General features: G+C 36.9%; 2 protein-coding genes across 2 annotated transcripts; one reads left to right on the top strand and one right to left on the bottom strand.

Annotated features, from left to right (window-relative positions):
• Positions 1 to 8,426: 8,426 nt before the first annotated feature.
• On the top strand, positions 8,427 to 9,680 carry LOC130713578 (probable xyloglucan endotransglucosylase/hydrolase protein 23). Its single transcript, XM_057563351.1, has 2 exons — positions 8,427 to 8,761; positions 8,925 to 9,680. Exons 1-2 carry the CDS (start codon positions 8,480 to 8,482, stop codon positions 9,522 to 9,524), a joined length of 882 nt encoding a protein of 293 aa, XP_057419334.1. The 5' UTR covers positions 8,427 to 8,479; the 3' UTR covers positions 9,525 to 9,680.
• A 528-nt stretch (positions 9,681 to 10,208) lies between these two features.
• Positions 10,209 to 16,813, bottom strand: LOC130713577 (calmodulin-binding protein 60 B). Its single transcript, XM_057563350.1, has 9 exons — positions 16,516 to 16,813; positions 16,192 to 16,327; positions 14,732 to 14,807; positions 14,171 to 14,229; positions 12,528 to 13,024; positions 12,266 to 12,426; positions 11,988 to 12,191; positions 11,442 to 11,673; positions 10,209 to 11,073 (listed from the first exon to the last, which is right to left on the bottom strand). The coding sequence occupies exons 2-9, from the start codon at positions 16,287 to 16,289 to the stop codon at positions 10,496 to 10,498; spliced, it is 1,905 nt and encodes a 634-aa protein (XP_057419333.1). The 5' UTR covers positions 16,290 to 16,327; positions 16,516 to 16,813; the 3' UTR covers positions 10,209 to 10,495.
• Between the last annotated feature and the right edge of the window lie 983 nt (positions 16,814 to 17,796).

Genomic DNA, 17,796 nt, shown 5'->3' with positions numbered 1-17,796 from the left:
CTTGGCTTATAAAAAAAATGAATAAAATCTGCTAAAAGTTCTTCCATCTATCTTATTTAGATTAAATTTTTCTTGCTTTCAAAAAAGATTGTTCTTTATTTTTTGAAATATTTTTGTATTTCCTTATTTAATATTTTTGTCTAATCATTAATGTATCTATATTCTTTCCTGCATGATTATTGTGAATTGCCATAAAGTGTAAACAAATTAACCAATAAGAATAAGTGTATACATGTTACTTTGAGTTAAAATCTTCGAGACTTATTGCAAAAATCAGCAAGAATAGAGAGGAAGAAAATGATGGGAACAAAGCTTATATACAACTAATCTCAGAAACGAAACTTATTAATAACAATGTAACAAACACTACTAGTGTAACGAATTAATAATAAGTGTTAATAATAATGTGTTATCTGTTAATACAGAGAGCAACATGGAGAATTTCTGTATATTTTCATTATACTTTTGCTGTAGCAGCTATAGACATATATATATCAATACAAGAGACAATCACGGTCTCTATTTTAGGAAATAAATAATCTAATGCTAATATTGCTATACCCTTAAACCAGGGAATACAAATTGATTCTACCAATCTATAATTATGCCTAATTGACAGCTCATGCCAACACTCCCCCTCAAGATGGTGTGAAGATATCTATGAGACCCATCTTGTCAAGTGAGTTGTGAAAGACCTTGCTTGAAATTGCCTTTGTAAGCATATCAGCAAGTTGGTCTTCAGATTTAACGAACGAAAAGCGAACTATCTTGCTTTCAAGGTTTTGTTTGATGAAGTGTCGATCCACCTCAACATGTTTGGTTCGATCATGTTGGACAGGATTATGAGAAATGTCGATAGCTGCCTTATTATCACAGAATAATTTCATCTCTGTGCTAGGTGGAAAACTCATCTCAGTAAGCAGCCTTTTAAGCCAAAGAAGTTCACAAAGTCCTTTTCTCATTCCTCTGAATTCAGCTTCAGCACTAGATAACGCCACAACTTTTTGTTTCTTACTTCTCCATGTAACCAAATTCCCTCCTACAAAAGTAAGATAGCCTGATGTGGATTTTCTGTCCGTGATATTCCCAGCCCAATCAGCGTCCATATAGCCATCAATATTTAAATGATTATTCTTGGAGAACAATAGTCCTTTTCCCGGAGAGGATTTTAAATAACGAAGAATCTGAATTACAGCTTCCATATGATCCTCACTAAGACAATGCATAAATTGACTTACAATGCTAACGGCATAGGAGATATCAGGTCTGGTGTGGGATAAATAAATCAGCTTACCAACCAGTTTCTGATATCTTTCTTTATTAGTTGGCACCTGATCTGCATACTCTCCAAGCTTGTGATTTTGGACCATTGGCGTATCCGCTGGCTTGCAGTCCAATAAACCCGCTTCTGAAAGTAAGTCCAACACATATTTTCTCTGAGAAAGGAATATACCTTTCTTTGATCTAGCCACCTCAATTCCTAGGAAATATTTGAGTCCTCCAAGGTTCTTCATCTCAAACTCTGTGGCCAACTGATCTTGGACTCTAGAAATCTCTTCCACATCATCCCCTGTAGTTATCATGTCATCAACATAAATTATCAAGGCTGTTACTTTCCCCAATCGGTGTTTCAAGAAAAGAGTATGATCTGAATTGCTCTGTTGGAAGCCATATTTTCTCATGGCCAAGCTAAACCTGCCAAACCATGCTCGTGGCGATTGTTTCACCCCGTACAATGCTCTTTGCAACTTGCACACAACTTCAACCTTAGAAGATGGTGTGTAGCCTGGAGGAATATCCATGTAAACCTCCTCCTCAAGATCACCATGGAGAAAAGCATTTTTCACATCAAACTAGTGTAGTGGCCATTCTAAATTTACAGCAAGAGACAGTAAAACTCTGACCGTGCTCAATTTTGCCACCGGTGAGAAAGTTTCTTGATAATCAATTCCATATGTTTGTGTATATCCCTTTGCCACAAGTCTCTCCTTGTATCTTTCAATAGATCCATCTGCTTTGTGTTTAATGGAAAAAACCCACTTACATCCCATTGTCTTCTTTCCTTTTGGCAATGAAATGAGGGTCCAAGTTCTATTCTTTTGCAAGGTTTCCATTTCTACTTCGATGGCTTGAACCCAATTTGGATCAGTTAGAGCTTCTTCTATTCTGTTGGGGATGTAACATGAAGATAAGTTGTTCACAAATGCTTTGAGGGGCTGTAATAATCTCCTAGTAGACACATAATTGGAGATTGGGTATTTTGACCTCCTTTCTTCAAAATCTGGTGAATACCGATTTGGTGGCTTGCCACGATTATGTCTGAAAGGTAAATTATAACCAGCGGAAATGTCCAAGTTATTAATGGGAGAAGATATTGTAGGAGTGGTATGACAACTTACCTCAGTGATATTCTCAGGAGTTGGGAGTTCTTGTACTGAAGAGTAAGGGGGGTCAATTTCAAATTCGGAAGATTCAGCCTCTTGAATAATGCCAGCACATTGTCCCTCTTCATGTTCAATATTAGCTTCACTAGTATCATGTCTTTCTTCCAGTTCAGAGTTCAATTCATTTCCTTGCTCATCATCGGTTCCAATATTCTCACAAATCATCTATGCATTATCATTACTAACATAAATTGGGTTGACCTCAAGTCCTGGCCAATTCTGCCAAATATTCTTTTCATCTTGCATCTCCCCCTGAAAAGAAGAATTTGAGCCCACTGGAGGGAAAAAAAGTTTCAGACTCCAAGAAAGTAACATCCATAGTGACATAGGTGCGTTTGTGGGTAGGATCATAACAACGATATCCCTTTTGTGTGTCCCATAACCTAAAAAGATACACCGAACTGCACATGGATCAAGTTTTGTGCGTTGATTTTTATGAAGATGAACAAATGCAACACACTCAAAAACTCTAGGGGGGATCACTAGAATAGTAGGTAGGGGAACATATGTAGAAAGAACTTCCAATGGGGTTTTAAAACTCAGTACCTTTGAAGGCATACGGTTCAATAGATGTACATATGTGACAACAACATCTTCCCAGTATCTGCAAGGCACATGTGCTCCAATTAATAAAGCACGGGCCATTTCTAAGATGTGTCTATTCTTCCGTTCTGCAATTCCATTTTGTTGGGGTGTTTGAGCACAAGAGGTTTCATGGATTAAGCCATTTCTCTTGAAGTACTCTTGAAACTCCTTATTAATATATTCTCCACCATTATCAGAACGAAGGATCTGGATTTTTGCTGAGAATTGTGTCTGAATCATTGCATGGAAAGACCGAAACACACCAAACACATCATTTTTATGTTTCAGCAAGTACAACCAAGTCATTCGAGTACAATCATCCACAAAAGTGACAAACCAACGAATGCCAGAAGAATTTGTAACAGGAGAGGGTCCCCACACATCAGAATGAATCAATGCGAAAGGAATTTCACTTTTATTCAAGCTTATTGGATAAGAAGCACGATGGCTTTTGGCTAACATGCAAGTTTGACATTTAAAATCTGAAATATCTATCTTGGAAAACAAAACTGGAAATAGATGTCTCATGTAACTAAATGATGGATGTCCCAAACGATGATGCCATAGCCAGATCTCTTTCTCTTTTGCATTCGTTTCCTATTGCATATGATAAGCCTTGCCCGGACTGAAATCATCCATGTAATATAACCCCTCTCTCTTAGTACCACGCCCAATGATCTCCTGGGTGAGAATATCCTGAAGAAGGCAAAAATTAGGATAAAGTAGAGCAACACAATTTCAGTAGCTTGACCTACTGAGATTAATTTATTTGAGAGTGATGGAACTAATAAAGTGTTAGATAATGATAGAGAATGGGAAAGAACAACAGTTCCAGCCCCTGTAACTGGATATGTGACCCCATTAGCATTTGCAATACTTGTTCTTCTTGGTGGAGTGAACTTGATAAATTCACTAGAATCAAATGTCAAGTGATCAGTTGCTCCTAAGGCAATTATCCAGTCCGTGTTACTTTTCTGGTTAGAAGTATGGAAAGCTTGAGCACACTTACCTTCTTGATTTGGTGCATTCACCCCATTTGAAGATTCTACTTGTGAGGAGAAGGATAATTGTGGCTCTGCGTTCATTAGGGAAACTTGTCCAGAGCTCCTATTGACAGCTTTTTCTTGTGTTTTCCGGGTCTTGAGTTCATGCCACCATTCTGGGAACCCATGAATCTGAAAGCAAGTTTCACGGGTGTGTTTCATATTTCCACAATGAGTACATCCTCCCCCTTCCAATGGTGCCTTAGCTTTGCCGGTTTTGTTCATTTCCCCACTACCTGCAGCATGAGACATTTGAATGAGGGAGGGTGGTTGTTTGCCCATCTTGATTCCCTTGGAAGCCATAACTGCACCAGTTGTATCTTCAGTTCCTGTTATCATCACAGCTTGTCTGATATCTTCCCTTCGAACATGGACATAGGCTTGCTCTACTGTGGGAAACGGTTGTAGCTGCAGTACATCACTCCGAATTTTATCAAGTCGATCATCCAATCCATCGAGGAAGATATAGACTCTGTCTTCTTGGGTAATTGCATTGTGCTTTGATATATCAGCAGCGCACACCATTGGGTTAGGTCGTCGAAAGTCAATTTCTCGCCACAAGCGTTGAAGGTCATTGTAATATTTTTCAATGGACCCTCCGGCCTGTCTCATTCGAGTCACCTGTCTTTTTAAGTCATATACTTTGGACGTATCAGTTCCATCAAAAAAGGTTGTAGAAATATAATCCCATACCATTTTTGCAGTGGGAAAGCGGATGAAATTCCCTATCAGGGATGGATCCAAGGAGTTGATCAGCCAACCCTTCACAATTGCATTTTATGTTCTCCATTTTCGGTATGTCGGATCTGTGGCTGGAGGCTCCGGAGTATCTCCATTGATGTACCCAAGTTTGTCTTTGCCTGAGATGTACATCTCGACAACTTGGGACCATAGGGGGAAGTTCGTGCCATCCAGTTTGATGCCAATCTGTGCAGCAGGAGCATCAACCATGGGTGGGTGGATCTGGGTCTGATTCTGAGTTAGAATTTGTGCTATTCTTGATGTAAAATCCTCGAAGATCTTGTTCATGGGGTTTCCTTTGTCTTGCTTTCCATCAGCAGGTTCCCCCAAATTAATTTCTTCTTCCATAGCTAGTGATTACTTCTGGTGGTCAGAAATCGATATCAGAGATTAGGATCGTTGCTTCTGCTCTGATACCATGTTAACACAGAGAGCAACATGGAGAATTTCTGTATATTTTCATTATACTTTTGCTGTAGCAGCTATAGACATATATATCAATACAAGAGACAATCACGGTCTCTATTTTAGGAAGTAAATAATCTAATGCTAATATTGCTATACCCTTAAACCAGGGAATACAAATTGATTCTACCAATCTATAATCCTAATTGACAGCTCATGCCAACATTATCTCTATGAATGATGCGTATCCGTCATCTAACCAATGCATTAGCATTTTTACAATGTCAAAATAAATAAGGAACTTTATCCACTTATAACTCAATAAATGAAAAAAAAAAATCTAAACACAATTGGAGTGAAGGATTCAACATGAAGGGTACTATTTCCAGATTTTGTGGTCCTCATAAGCATGGGTTGGGAACAAGTAACCTATCTATTTATTTAGGAAAGGTTTTGGTATAATGCATACATAAAGTTGGTGACCTTCATGGCATCACCTCGAAAAGTTGTTATTTGCTAGGAATGACAGCTCATTTTGATAACGATAGGCCCTTTCGTCAGTTTTTCATCCTCTCATCTATCACCAGTTTGGGCAAAAATAGTTTCAGACAGTGACTTATAACATGTCCAGAAGATAGATAAGAAGCTATTAGGGATCAAAAACATCTGCAACTTCAGGTTAAAAGTTTGAGCACCTAAAAAAGATAGTCCTTCAAATGACTATTTCTTATTTCTCTTATACCTTGCGATCTTCAACTTAAATGCTTGTGTTGTAAATCATTTTATCCCTCAATGTATTTATTTAGTAAATTATTATTATTTGGCAAAGATTGTGTAAATATCGAAGATTATGAGTTTAATTCCAAATTCTTATAAAATGTTAGAGACTGTGGAGATTTTGAGTTATGGGAGGAATGAACGCCGGAAGAAATTTGCTCATGTAGGATTTTATAGTTGGGCAAGTCTGAGGCGGTATGCAATAGCATTAGAAAACAAGCCCTCTCTAAGCGCAAGTATATGCCCACTAAGCGAGCATGAGTTTGTTTCCCTTGAAGGTAAGTGCACTTGCTAAGCGAAATTTCCATCGCTAAGCAAGTGCAGACTTTACCTGGCATGTTTAAAAGCTAGAAATACATAGAAGCTTGGATAATGTCGGTGAATACAAATTCCATAACGGAGAAAACAAAAGAGAAGCTTTTTGATCTTCCACCCTCAGTAGAGATGACATCCTCCAAGAGTCACAAGATTATCTGGTTGTTCGTAGTTTTCATCTCTAAGTTTGTAAGCATACATGGAAATGGAAATGTATATCTAAACTTATTTTGTTGGAATTAGGTGTAACTATTCAACTTTGATATATCTCTTGTGATTCACATATATATATATATATATATATATATATATATATATATATATATATTATATATATATATTATACATTGTTTATTCATTAATTAACTCATATTTCGTAGTAATGTTTTTATGTTTTATGATTGTAAAGTGTGTATCATTTTCGCATTGTCTAATAAAGCTCATGTTTTTTTATCTTGAAAGTTGCAAAATACAAAGTAACACTCGAATAAGTGAAAAAGGAGAAGGAAAACTTGAAGAAGAAAAAAAAGGTCAAAGAGCTTGATTATGCTAGAGGTATGCATAGTCGTGGTGAGTGGCGTTGCTCGCTTATGTCATAAGCAGAGGGAAGCCATTAGGTCATTCAATTTCGTCTTAGCTTAAGTTTGCATTACGAAGATGTTGTGGAGCTTGGTGAGCTAGAAGAAACTACTCTGGAGGAGATCACTGCTTTGTTTGGTTTATCTTTTCCCTCTAATTTATAATGTTAGTCGTAGATTTGTTTAAGATTGGGTCCGTCATTATCTCTTTCCTATTTTAAGCAATATTTTTAACAGGTCATTCATTCGTGGTATTGCATTAGTTGATTATCATTACATGGTCATTGCGTGTTAATTAACCAATTTGATGGATGATCGATTATTATTTATAAGAAATCAAACTATGATTTCTGTAATTCTAATTAGATTAAATTATTAATTAGCTTCTCTGTACTCCATGCTTTCTCAATTCTAACACTTATACATGACTAAATATATACATAGTGGGAAAAGAGAAAGAGTATACATTTTTCCTTTTTTTCTGCTCCAAAACCCTCATTTTCCCTTTTAATGTGGAGCTTTGTATGCCCCATCACCCTTTTTCTTGTATCAAAGAATGGCAACAGGGACTTGAGTAACTCTAATCTAGAAAGGTGGGATCAATTTGCCAAGTTTTGAAATTTAGGGACTAATATCAAAATATCCTTAATTTGTAGGTCCAAAAACATATTTAAGCCAATATATTTTTAAACTTAAAAAATAACTAACAATAAGATGTAGTGGACTGGTGATCGCTAACTCCGTCCTTTAAAGATGTAGTTGATAGTTAATTCATCATCCATGAGAATGAAACATATTTTATGGTCAACTGTATCCGTGTACCATTTAGTTTAAGCACCCGCACGTTTATATGTCGATGATGGGTATTTGCTAAACCAACTAAAAATATAGTAATTAAAACCAGAACCATACTACAACATTAGTTGGCTAAACATTTATTGCACATAGTTTTCTAATTTTATTAAAAAACTTCTAAATTGTCATAATCCACCGGCTTCAGCTTTGCTCCTTAAATCCATAAACAGCAATAGTACAAAGTTTTTGGTTACATGTCTCCATCTCGGCTTTGAAAGAGATTCTATCTAATCCATGAGCCACTGAACTTTGCAGCTGCCAGATATACTTTGTGAAGTTTTTGGACTTTTGGAGTATATGGTGGATAAGTAAAAAAAGAAATTATGATTGGTACCCCACATCACACGCTTGGGGTAATAGGGGTCCAAGGGTGGCGGCTAGTGGAGGCGGTGGTATCATCTTGAAGATCATACTTACCACTTTACCTGAGATAGCAACCATGTCAAGTCCCTAAAACCGCGTGCTTCACACCCTCCACCAGTATTTACCTTTTCATATTAATTACACACGACAATGGTTGGTTGATCTTTAATTTGACAGCTTTCTTCTTACCATATATTCAATAGTACAATACAACTATCTCCAGCTTAGCACAAAATGAACCTTCTTTTCCCTTTCTTCTCCAAGTTGCAAATAATTAACACGCTCATTCCACACTATATAAACTCATGCAAACTCTCCAACTTTCACATCAACACTTCTTTCATATTTCATAGTTCATTCACAGATACACAACATGGCCTCTTCAAGCCTATCACTGTTGATGCTTCTTATTCCACTGCTTGTGAGCTCTTCTTACATTGTCCTTTGTTCTGCTGGTAACTTCAACAAAGACTTTCAGATTACATGGGGAGATGGACGTGCCAAAATTCTCAACAACGCCAATCTCCTCACCCTCTCCCTTGACAAAGCCTCTGGCTCAGGATTTGAGTCCAAGAATGAATACTTGTTTGGCAAGATTGACATGCAGATTAAGCTCGTTCCAGGAAACTCAGCTGGCACTGTCACCGCATATTATGTAAGCATACACAGTTACACACACATTTCTTTACCATCTCATTTGTTTTGTTCTGTTCTGTTCTGTTCTCTACTCATCTAGTGATTATATGATTATATTTAACTCCTTGAATGCATGAATGTTGAATCATTTAGCTAACTGATAATTTTTCCCTCTTTTTCAGCTTTCATCAAAGGGATCAACATGGGATGAGATTGACTTTGAATTCTTGGGGAATTTGAGTGGTGACCCTTATACTCTTCACACCAATGTGTTCAGCCAAGGAAAAGGAAACAGAGAGCAGCAATTTCATCTCTGGTTTGACCCAACTGCAGATTTCCACACATACTCAATCCTCTGGAATCCCCAACGCATTGTCTTTTCTGTGGATGGGACACCAATTAGGGAGTTCAAGAATTTGGAATCAGCTGGAGTTCCCTTTCCAAAGAATCAACCAATGAGGTTAACTTCAAGCCTGTGGAATGCTGATAATTGGGCAACAAGGGGTGGACTAGTCAAGACAGATTGGTCTAAGGCTCCTTTTACAGCATCATATAGGAATTTCAATGCCAATAATGCCTGTGTTTGGAGCGGTGGGAAATCATCATGCAAATCAAACTCACCTTCCTCTGCTTCTGGCTCTGCATCATGGCTCAAGCAAGAGCTTGATTCCACTGGTTACCAGAGGTTGCGGTGGGTGCAGAAGAACTACATGGTCTACAATTACTGCGCTGACAAGAAGAGATTTCCACAAGGCCTCCCAACCGAATGCACCCATTCATAGGATTTGTTTGAACATCCTGCGTCCTTAAATAGTTACAATGTCTATTACCTTTGTAGTATCATTCTTTGATGTCTATATTCTTTGGCTTTGTGTGCTATACAATATCAAATATCACGTGTAAATCAGATTTGAAATAATAAATTGATGTTAAAATTATTCTGTTATGACTTCCAGTTTTTTCTGTTATTTGCTTGTTAAAATTTTACCCCAATTCCAGAATTTACAATATGTTCATTCATGTTCACACTATACACACTTACATTAAGAGAGTTTCGGAGGAAAAGAGAGAAATGCAAGGTATATAGAAGCCATTTCCACAGGGTAACATTTCTTGAGAACAAAACAAAGCAACCCGCTCGTGTTTTCGTAGTTTAATTCTTTCCTTCGGTTCCATCTTTGACATCACTATAGCAACACATACAGTCATTCTTTAGATGTATACATATGCATATCCCTTGTATAGCTAAATGGATTCATGCTCATACAATATACTGTAAGAATATTTCATTCTCTGAGACAGCTAAGCACAAATCAGCACCCAACATTTCAATAACCTGACACTGAAAGACATGATAGTATCGAGTAGTTCACACTCACAGATGATGATGAGATAATGACAATAATAACACAACTTAGAGGATTAAGTAGCTCCTAATATACATTAATCAACAGAGACGACAAATCTGAGCAATCATCTTAAATCAGGTGTTTTATAAAAACCTCACCACTAAACCCAAAACCAATTGAAAGATGACAGATAGGGAGTGACATGAACATGAAATGGAAAAACAAATAGCAATCGCGGTTTTTCCTAACTGTACAGGATAGTGGACAAAGGTAAAGCATAAATCTAGAGTGTCAACACCATGTACTGCACAATTTGATTGGCACTAACACAGACAATTAAATTTGCAGAATATTAGTAAGATCTTTAGGCTATCTGTTAAGCCTGCAATCATTGTCTAAACAACCTAATCATCTATCTCCTCTATCTGTGCCCGCCTCTCAGCCGCTCTCTTCCTGATAAAGAAGCCCCACCTCATTGCTGCCTTGATCTTCAGCCATCCCACAACAGCTCTGCCTGGACGAGAGCGATCCTCGTCTATGTTAGGCATCGGAGATGGCATGAATGAAGGGTATGAATAGACATCCTCAGCATTCATGGAGGAATGACCTCCCATGCTGAAGAGGCGAAGCAAGTGCTGCATATCTTCATTCTCTAGCATCTCATTACTTCTAATGCGGATTTCTTCTTCTGAAAAGAAATCATCAACCCCTTTGTCCCTGTTCTGCGACCAATCATCAAAAGGATTTAGGGTAGACGACTGAACCGAGGAGCTACCAGCATGGAACCCTGATGTTGATGATTGAGGAGGGCCAAGAGCTAACCCTACTGTACCATGATCATTCCTAGTGCTTTGGGTTTGATGAGCATTGCTTATTAATTGGTCACTAGAGAGATATAATGAGCTGTCAAACTGACTCCGGGAGTTGGAGTTTGCAATTAATGAGTGGGTTGGATATCTTGTTACCAAACTATTTTCATAACCTGAAAAGAGAATGTATAGCACACATTTAGATCTTAAGATCATCAGACATGCACAATCAGCAACGTTGTATGGAACTTTGCAAGTAAAGAAATTAATTCATGCATATGCCATATTTTATTTTTATTTTTTGTTTTCAGGGGTAGAAGATTCATTTTATAACTATTTTTTTAATCTTGATATTTGTTAATCAACAATATTACAAAAAAACATTTCATCTATTTCATTATCATCAGAAAGCTGTAATGTGAAATTATATTTGAGATACGTAACTGAAAATCTGACACCCCTGTTCCAAAAGAAAAGGAGGGAGGAAGAACAAAAAGAGAGGATCCATCGAATTGGAGTTCGTGGAAAAAAGAATGCTTACCTCCAACCGCCATCCCTGAATTCATTTGCTGTTCAGAAGGAACAGGCATTGGGAGGGGAAGTTGCAGTTGATGACCCAAACCACTACCATAATCAATTGACTCTAGATGAAGTTCATTTTCAGATTCAACAGAACTATTATTCTGCTCAGCATTCACAAGTGATTTGCCATCATACTCTACTACCTGATCCCAATTGTCATAGGCCTTCTTTACCAACGAATCTACATAAACCTGGATTTGCAAGAGCATTTTGAAGGTATCATCAACTTACCCTATTCCTAACAGAAAGCTTTAAAAAGAAATTGCAAACTTTCAGCCTTGATAATTCTTAATGTTACAGTCCAGATCATTATTTAGCCTTTTGTAAGTCAGTAACATAACACACACTTGTTTATTGGTTTCAATATTGGAATATTTGCAAGTGTAAGAGAAAATACAGATATCATTTCCGATCAATTAAAACTATCATACTCAAGTCATCAAACCCTTAAAGTAATTGAATTGTCTACAGAGAACAGTGGAAGAAATGCATGATGCTGACTAACCTTCTGGCTATCAGTGAGAGAATCAGCAGAAAAGAATTGTTCTCCTGTTATAAGGCCACGCAGCTCATAGACATTGTTAAAAATAACACCAACATTTCTTGTATCTTCTGGATAATAAACATAGAGCTTCCCACTTAGAACACAAGTCTTTGCATGGTCTAAGAGAGCCTCCCACATCTTGTTTGACATTCCACTCCCAAGGATCTACAGTTGAATAATATAAGGAATTGGCTGGAAAGACCCAACTTTAAGATGAAGACAAAAAAACCTAAACTTACATTCCGCAGTTTTTGTTGATCTTTAACTGCAAGCCGAAGAAAATCTTCAACTGTGAATATTCCTGCATTATTCAGCTTCTTGTGAAATGACCCATCCTTGCCTATCTTCTCCAATCTCCACACATCATCATTCAATGCAGGAGGATAATGTTTTTTATATACTGTGACAAAATATGAAATTAGAATGACAGTGTTAAGGAATAGGAGCAGGTAGAGCACTAATGCTAGAGCAAAACTAGAAGATGCAAAAGCATAACCCTACATTCTCCTCTATGATCTTTAACTGTGAAAGCCACTGTCTTAGCCTCACGAATCCGTATAGACTCGCAAAAACCTGATGCCACCTTCAGGCCAAGCCTGAATTTACGGCTCCTTATCCAGCTTGAATTATCAGTAAATGTCAGTTCCCCCAATGTTCCAACTCCTTCCTTGAGCGTCACTTGCAGGTCCCCAGTTAACAAAGGTCTCTTTCCTTCTCGTTCTTTCACCACATGGCTTTCAAATTCTTCTTGATTCCAATCTTCATCATCTTCGTTATTAAAATCACCTTCAAGGACAACAACATCAAGTTTCATAGAGGCTTCAGGTCCAGATGTTACAACATTTCCACTAGTGGCATCACTCAGGACAACATGAATTGGAGCCCCCTGCTCGCCTTCCACTTTTCCTCCCGTGAATAGGGGAAGAGACAGCCGGGACCTAAATTGCAGCCGCAAGTTTCTACCATTAGGAGCTTCAATCATTTTAGGAGGAGAAGACCTGGAATTTTGAACTGTTAGAAGAAAATACCAGACGTACTGAGGTACAATGTTTCTATCTGATGTCTCAGACCGAAAATAAGGGCAACAGTAAAAGAAAAATCAATGCACTACATCTCCATGTTTCAGATGGAGATGGATCACATAAAATACCTTGATATCTAGAAATGCTTACCAGAACCCAAAGCTTATTTTTGTTATGTATATGTGGTCACCGATAAAAAATAAATAAATTGAAGGGTATCACATTCAATAATTACCACCATACTATACCATTGCCCCAATGAATCTTCCAAAACCAAGGCCATTGAACATATATATACAAATGGATTAAATAAGACACAGGAAATCATGAAAGCTAATTCCTGGCAGAGCAGTTGATTGAACAGTGTCTAAATAGCCAGTGGAACCACAAAATTATTTCTGTTAAAATTACAATTCTCTTGTTCAGTTTCATGGATTTCGATTTACAGAAAAAATAGTAAGGTCTTGTGGAAGTGCACTTAGATAGCAAGAGCATGCTGCATTTCATTAGATCTGAATGCTAGAAGTTTTAGCCATAGATTTTCCCCGCCATATCATCTTTTGAGACAGGATTATTTTCTTAGTTTAACTGTTGGTTGGCCTCTTTTAAGATGATCCCTAGTCCTCTATCTTCTCATTATAACTTCCCAGTCAATTGTAATCCTACCCGAGTAAAAAATAAAGCATTCTTGGTTATCCTTCAAAATACCAGCCAGTAGCAAAAATATAATTTGGATGAGTTTAATCATACACAACCATCTATGTGGTACATTTGAGTATTATCTTATTTATAGATACTGCAGTTTGGAGTCAACCATCACAAGATAATTGAAAGAGAGAGGGAGGGAAAGAAGATATATTTTCCACTCTAGAACCAAGAAATTAAACACTTAAAGAACACCTAATTTACACCATGGAACCAAAATCGACAATAGAGAAAAGGCCTCAAAACTCAAAAGTAAACGTAAAAATTATGGCCACTAAATGCACATTAATTAATCCAATTGTATCATTGCTTGGTCTGCAGACAATTACATGAAAAAAAGCATAGAGAAAATATAGTCAAAAGAAATTATGAAAACTAAAATATTTTGAAATTAACGTGGAAAAGAATTTCTTAGACCTTCCACTGAGTCTTGGAGGACCTAACTTTGCCAAAGCACGCTCCACTTCTTCACTCACCTGTTTCACATTAATATCATAAAACAATTAAGAACCAAATACAGGAACTTTCAGGTACAACAAAACAAGCCATGTTACGAAATAAGTTCTTCTAAGAATACAAATCATTCATTTTTCTTGATCACAAGGCAAACACATGTCCTGACACAAATTGTCTAGCTAATGATGGCATACCATAAAAGAAGGTAAAAGATGGAGTTAAAAGGAACATTAAAGCAAAATGCACAAGCAATGTACTGTTGTCAGGCAGTGAACTATAATCTCCTTCAGCAAGAGAAATTAGCATGTGATTTTACTTCTATCATTAAAGAGTGAAATTTTTACAAAAAGGCAGAAGAACATACACACTCAAAACATACTCCAGCACAATCAAATTGCATAAAAGATGACATAACTTTTAAAAATTGATGAAATACGCAATGCCCCTGGGCCTCCACCCAAAACTACGCATGACAGAAAGAAAAATAAACAGCGGAGAGTAGTGTGAAGCCAACTGTCTTACAACTCTCCGAAGAATAGGTTCTAAAGATGAGCAAAGCTTCTGCAAACTGTCCACCTTGAGAGCTTCCACAATTACACTGTAAAATACACGTGTATCAGTTCTAAGAAACTAATAGAAATAAATACATAAGAAACTAGGCATATGGACTAACACTAATAAAAAATGAAATCTTTCATTATAAGTTCGACATATAATTTTCTGAATAAACACATAATTATTTTAGTTTATAAGCATATACATTGATTTACTTGAAACATGCCACTGAATTTGTTTTCAAGTTACTGAATACTGATTTGATTATTTCATCCTAACTCCTTAGAATTTTTTTACATGCATTTGAACAAATCATAATGTTCATTGGCAAACAATAGAAAACACGTTCTTAAGAAAGAAAGAAAAAAAAGATGAAGGGATTTCGAAGAATAGAGGAAGACTGCAGGTAATGCACTGGGAGATGCTCCCTCCAATGCCCAAAGTTCATACTCTCAAACCAAGGAAGTAAAGTTTCAACTGAATCTCAAGGAGCCAAATTCTACATTTTTTTTATATCATAAGCAAAGAGATGCGATCTCTCATCTCAAGTCATAAACATATTATCATATTCTGAGATACAGCTTTTTGCAAGAGAATTTTGATTAAAGAAGGAATAATACTAGTGAAGAAAAACAACGAGCTACACAATCAAATATTAAGATTTCCTCCTTTTAAGAAAGAGCAGAAAAAGCAAAAGAAAGAGTAAACAAGAAAAAGAAATCAATAAAAGCTAGCTTGTAAGAAAATTCACTATTTGACTTTTAGGTTGATTCCGAAATATCAGAAAGAATCTTTGTATTGCATGATATAATGGTACTCTCAAAGGAATCACAACTATGAAGAAGAAAAATTTCACATGAGCCACTACAGTGAACTGGTGAAGTTGAAATGGGGTTTCTCAAACCTGGTAACAAGTAATTATCAATTCCAACAATGTCTACTGACAACAAAATGTGTGACCACGGTAGTCTAACTCTACTAGCACAACAAGTTAGGCTTAAAAACTAGCAATTCCAATTTTCAGACATCCCAACAGCACCTCCAGCTTCACTATACCACCTATCACATAGTTCACTCCCCTCTCTTCTATTCCTATCTTTATCATCTCAACTGAGGTGTTACACCCCCATGGGCTGGCTGTCTAACAATACTTCTTCAAAGATTAGGAATAGTGATATAACCAGTCAGAAAAAATATCTTCAGATGTAAGCAGATTATTCAGTCAAAGTGACATTCCTTCCAACAGCAATTTACTGGTTAACTTTAAATTAGCACCCGCCCACATATACCCCAATTAAACACAAATTACTTGCTAGCACGAATAGTGATAAAATAACTATAAAAAAATGATAATAACTGAGCCAAAATAGTGGATTAAACATAGCAAATTCACAGAAGCACACAACTGAAGAAAGAGCAAGAATTACCTGGCAAGAGCAGGCCTCTTTCGTTCAGGCTGTTCATCTTCTCCACTCTCCAGGGTCCTTTTCCCCATACCAATTTTATCGGTCGTTGGTCTCTGCATTTCAACTCTCTTCCAATACACACCCTAGATTACCAAATCTGCAACCACAAAAAGTCACCATTATCACCAACACAAAAGAAGAAAAAAACAATTAACAAACAAACAAACAAACAAACCCTAGAAGCTACAGCACCCGACACAAAAAAACACACAAAACAGATCTAGACTGTGTGAACATACAAATTGAACTCGAATTTCACGAAAACAATTAAACTGGCCACCTTACCCCCAAACTAAGCAAACTCGAACAGCAAACTCCAAAAAACGGTCAGAAACGAACTGTTACACACTGAGAAAACCAGAAATTTTTTGTGGAGTTGAAAATTGAAGAAGAGAAAGAGAAGGGGGAAACAGAAAACGGCGAAGTGAAGGGGATGATGCTACGGTGCTACCACCACCTGAGAATCAAACCATGGAGTGTGTTTGGTGTGTGTCTGTGTGTGAGAGAGAGAGAGAGAGAGAGAGAGAGAGAGAGAGAGAGGAGCGAGAAACACGATTACATGTAATGGATTTGTCTGAATTGAAAACAAGTCCATCAGTATTTGTGGTCTACTCTGGCGACTTGGTTTCACCTTAATGGAGTAATGATCACCTACGTTGTCGTACACTAATCCTACATTATCTCAAACGTTGATCTAATCTTTGTCCTTTTAAGTGTGTGATTACTGATTAGACGTTAAAACGGATAATGTACCTTTGTTTATGTTGTTTTAAAGGGAGAGACACGAAGGGGAAATCGTGGCCGTATGTTTTGTTTGGTTTCTCGGATGAGATTTAATTGAAAAACCAATGGTGGTGGATACTTGCCACGTCACTACAGCTACCTGGCACTCTCCGATCACGTCACTTGATCTTCAATAGCTGACATCATCTCTTTCTATTTGTCGTCAAGACACAAAAAGAATAATATAACCATTTACTACTTTATACTATTATTGTTAAATATATACTCCATCAGTTAAGTATTGGTGTATTAATTACATAGTAATTATAGAGACAGAAACCAACCCAACAGCATGTTCTCGCTGTCACCCATTAGGATCGATTAGGTGCATCAACATTCAACAGGATATTTTGCTGCAACTCTTTTTTAACAAAAAAAATAGCTTGGTGGGCTGGTGGCTACTGGCCCGGACCATGTTCGTGTGTGAAAAAAGTAAATATATTTGGTGGAGTAAAAATTTCGCTTAATTAGTGTAGTTGGTTTTTGTTAGAGGTAAATGTTAGTTGTTACTCTCTCTGTTTCAAAACTATTGTAGTTTTAGTTTTTTTGTTTTATTTCAAAATCATTGTTGTATTCATGTCCTTATTTAATATTGTATCTCCCAAATACCACTTCTTATTTCCACCAATCACAATTCTCACCAATTAGTTGACCAATCATTTTCATTTTCTCTCTTTCATATAATTCATATTACATAAGGGTGTTTCAATCAATTTTAACATCAATTTATGAACTCTTAAACTTTGTGCATAACCTTAAACTACAATAGTTTTTGAACAGAAG

Source organism: Lotus japonicus, chromosome 4 (genome assembly GCF_012489685.1).
Source record: "Lotus japonicus ecotype B-129 chromosome 4, LjGifu_v1.2".
Taxonomy (NCBI): Eukaryota; Viridiplantae; Streptophyta; class Magnoliopsida; order Fabales; family Fabaceae; genus Lotus; species Lotus japonicus.
The sequence above is the reverse complement of the archived record's forward strand: the minus strand, read 5'-3'. Positions and strand labels throughout refer to the sequence as shown.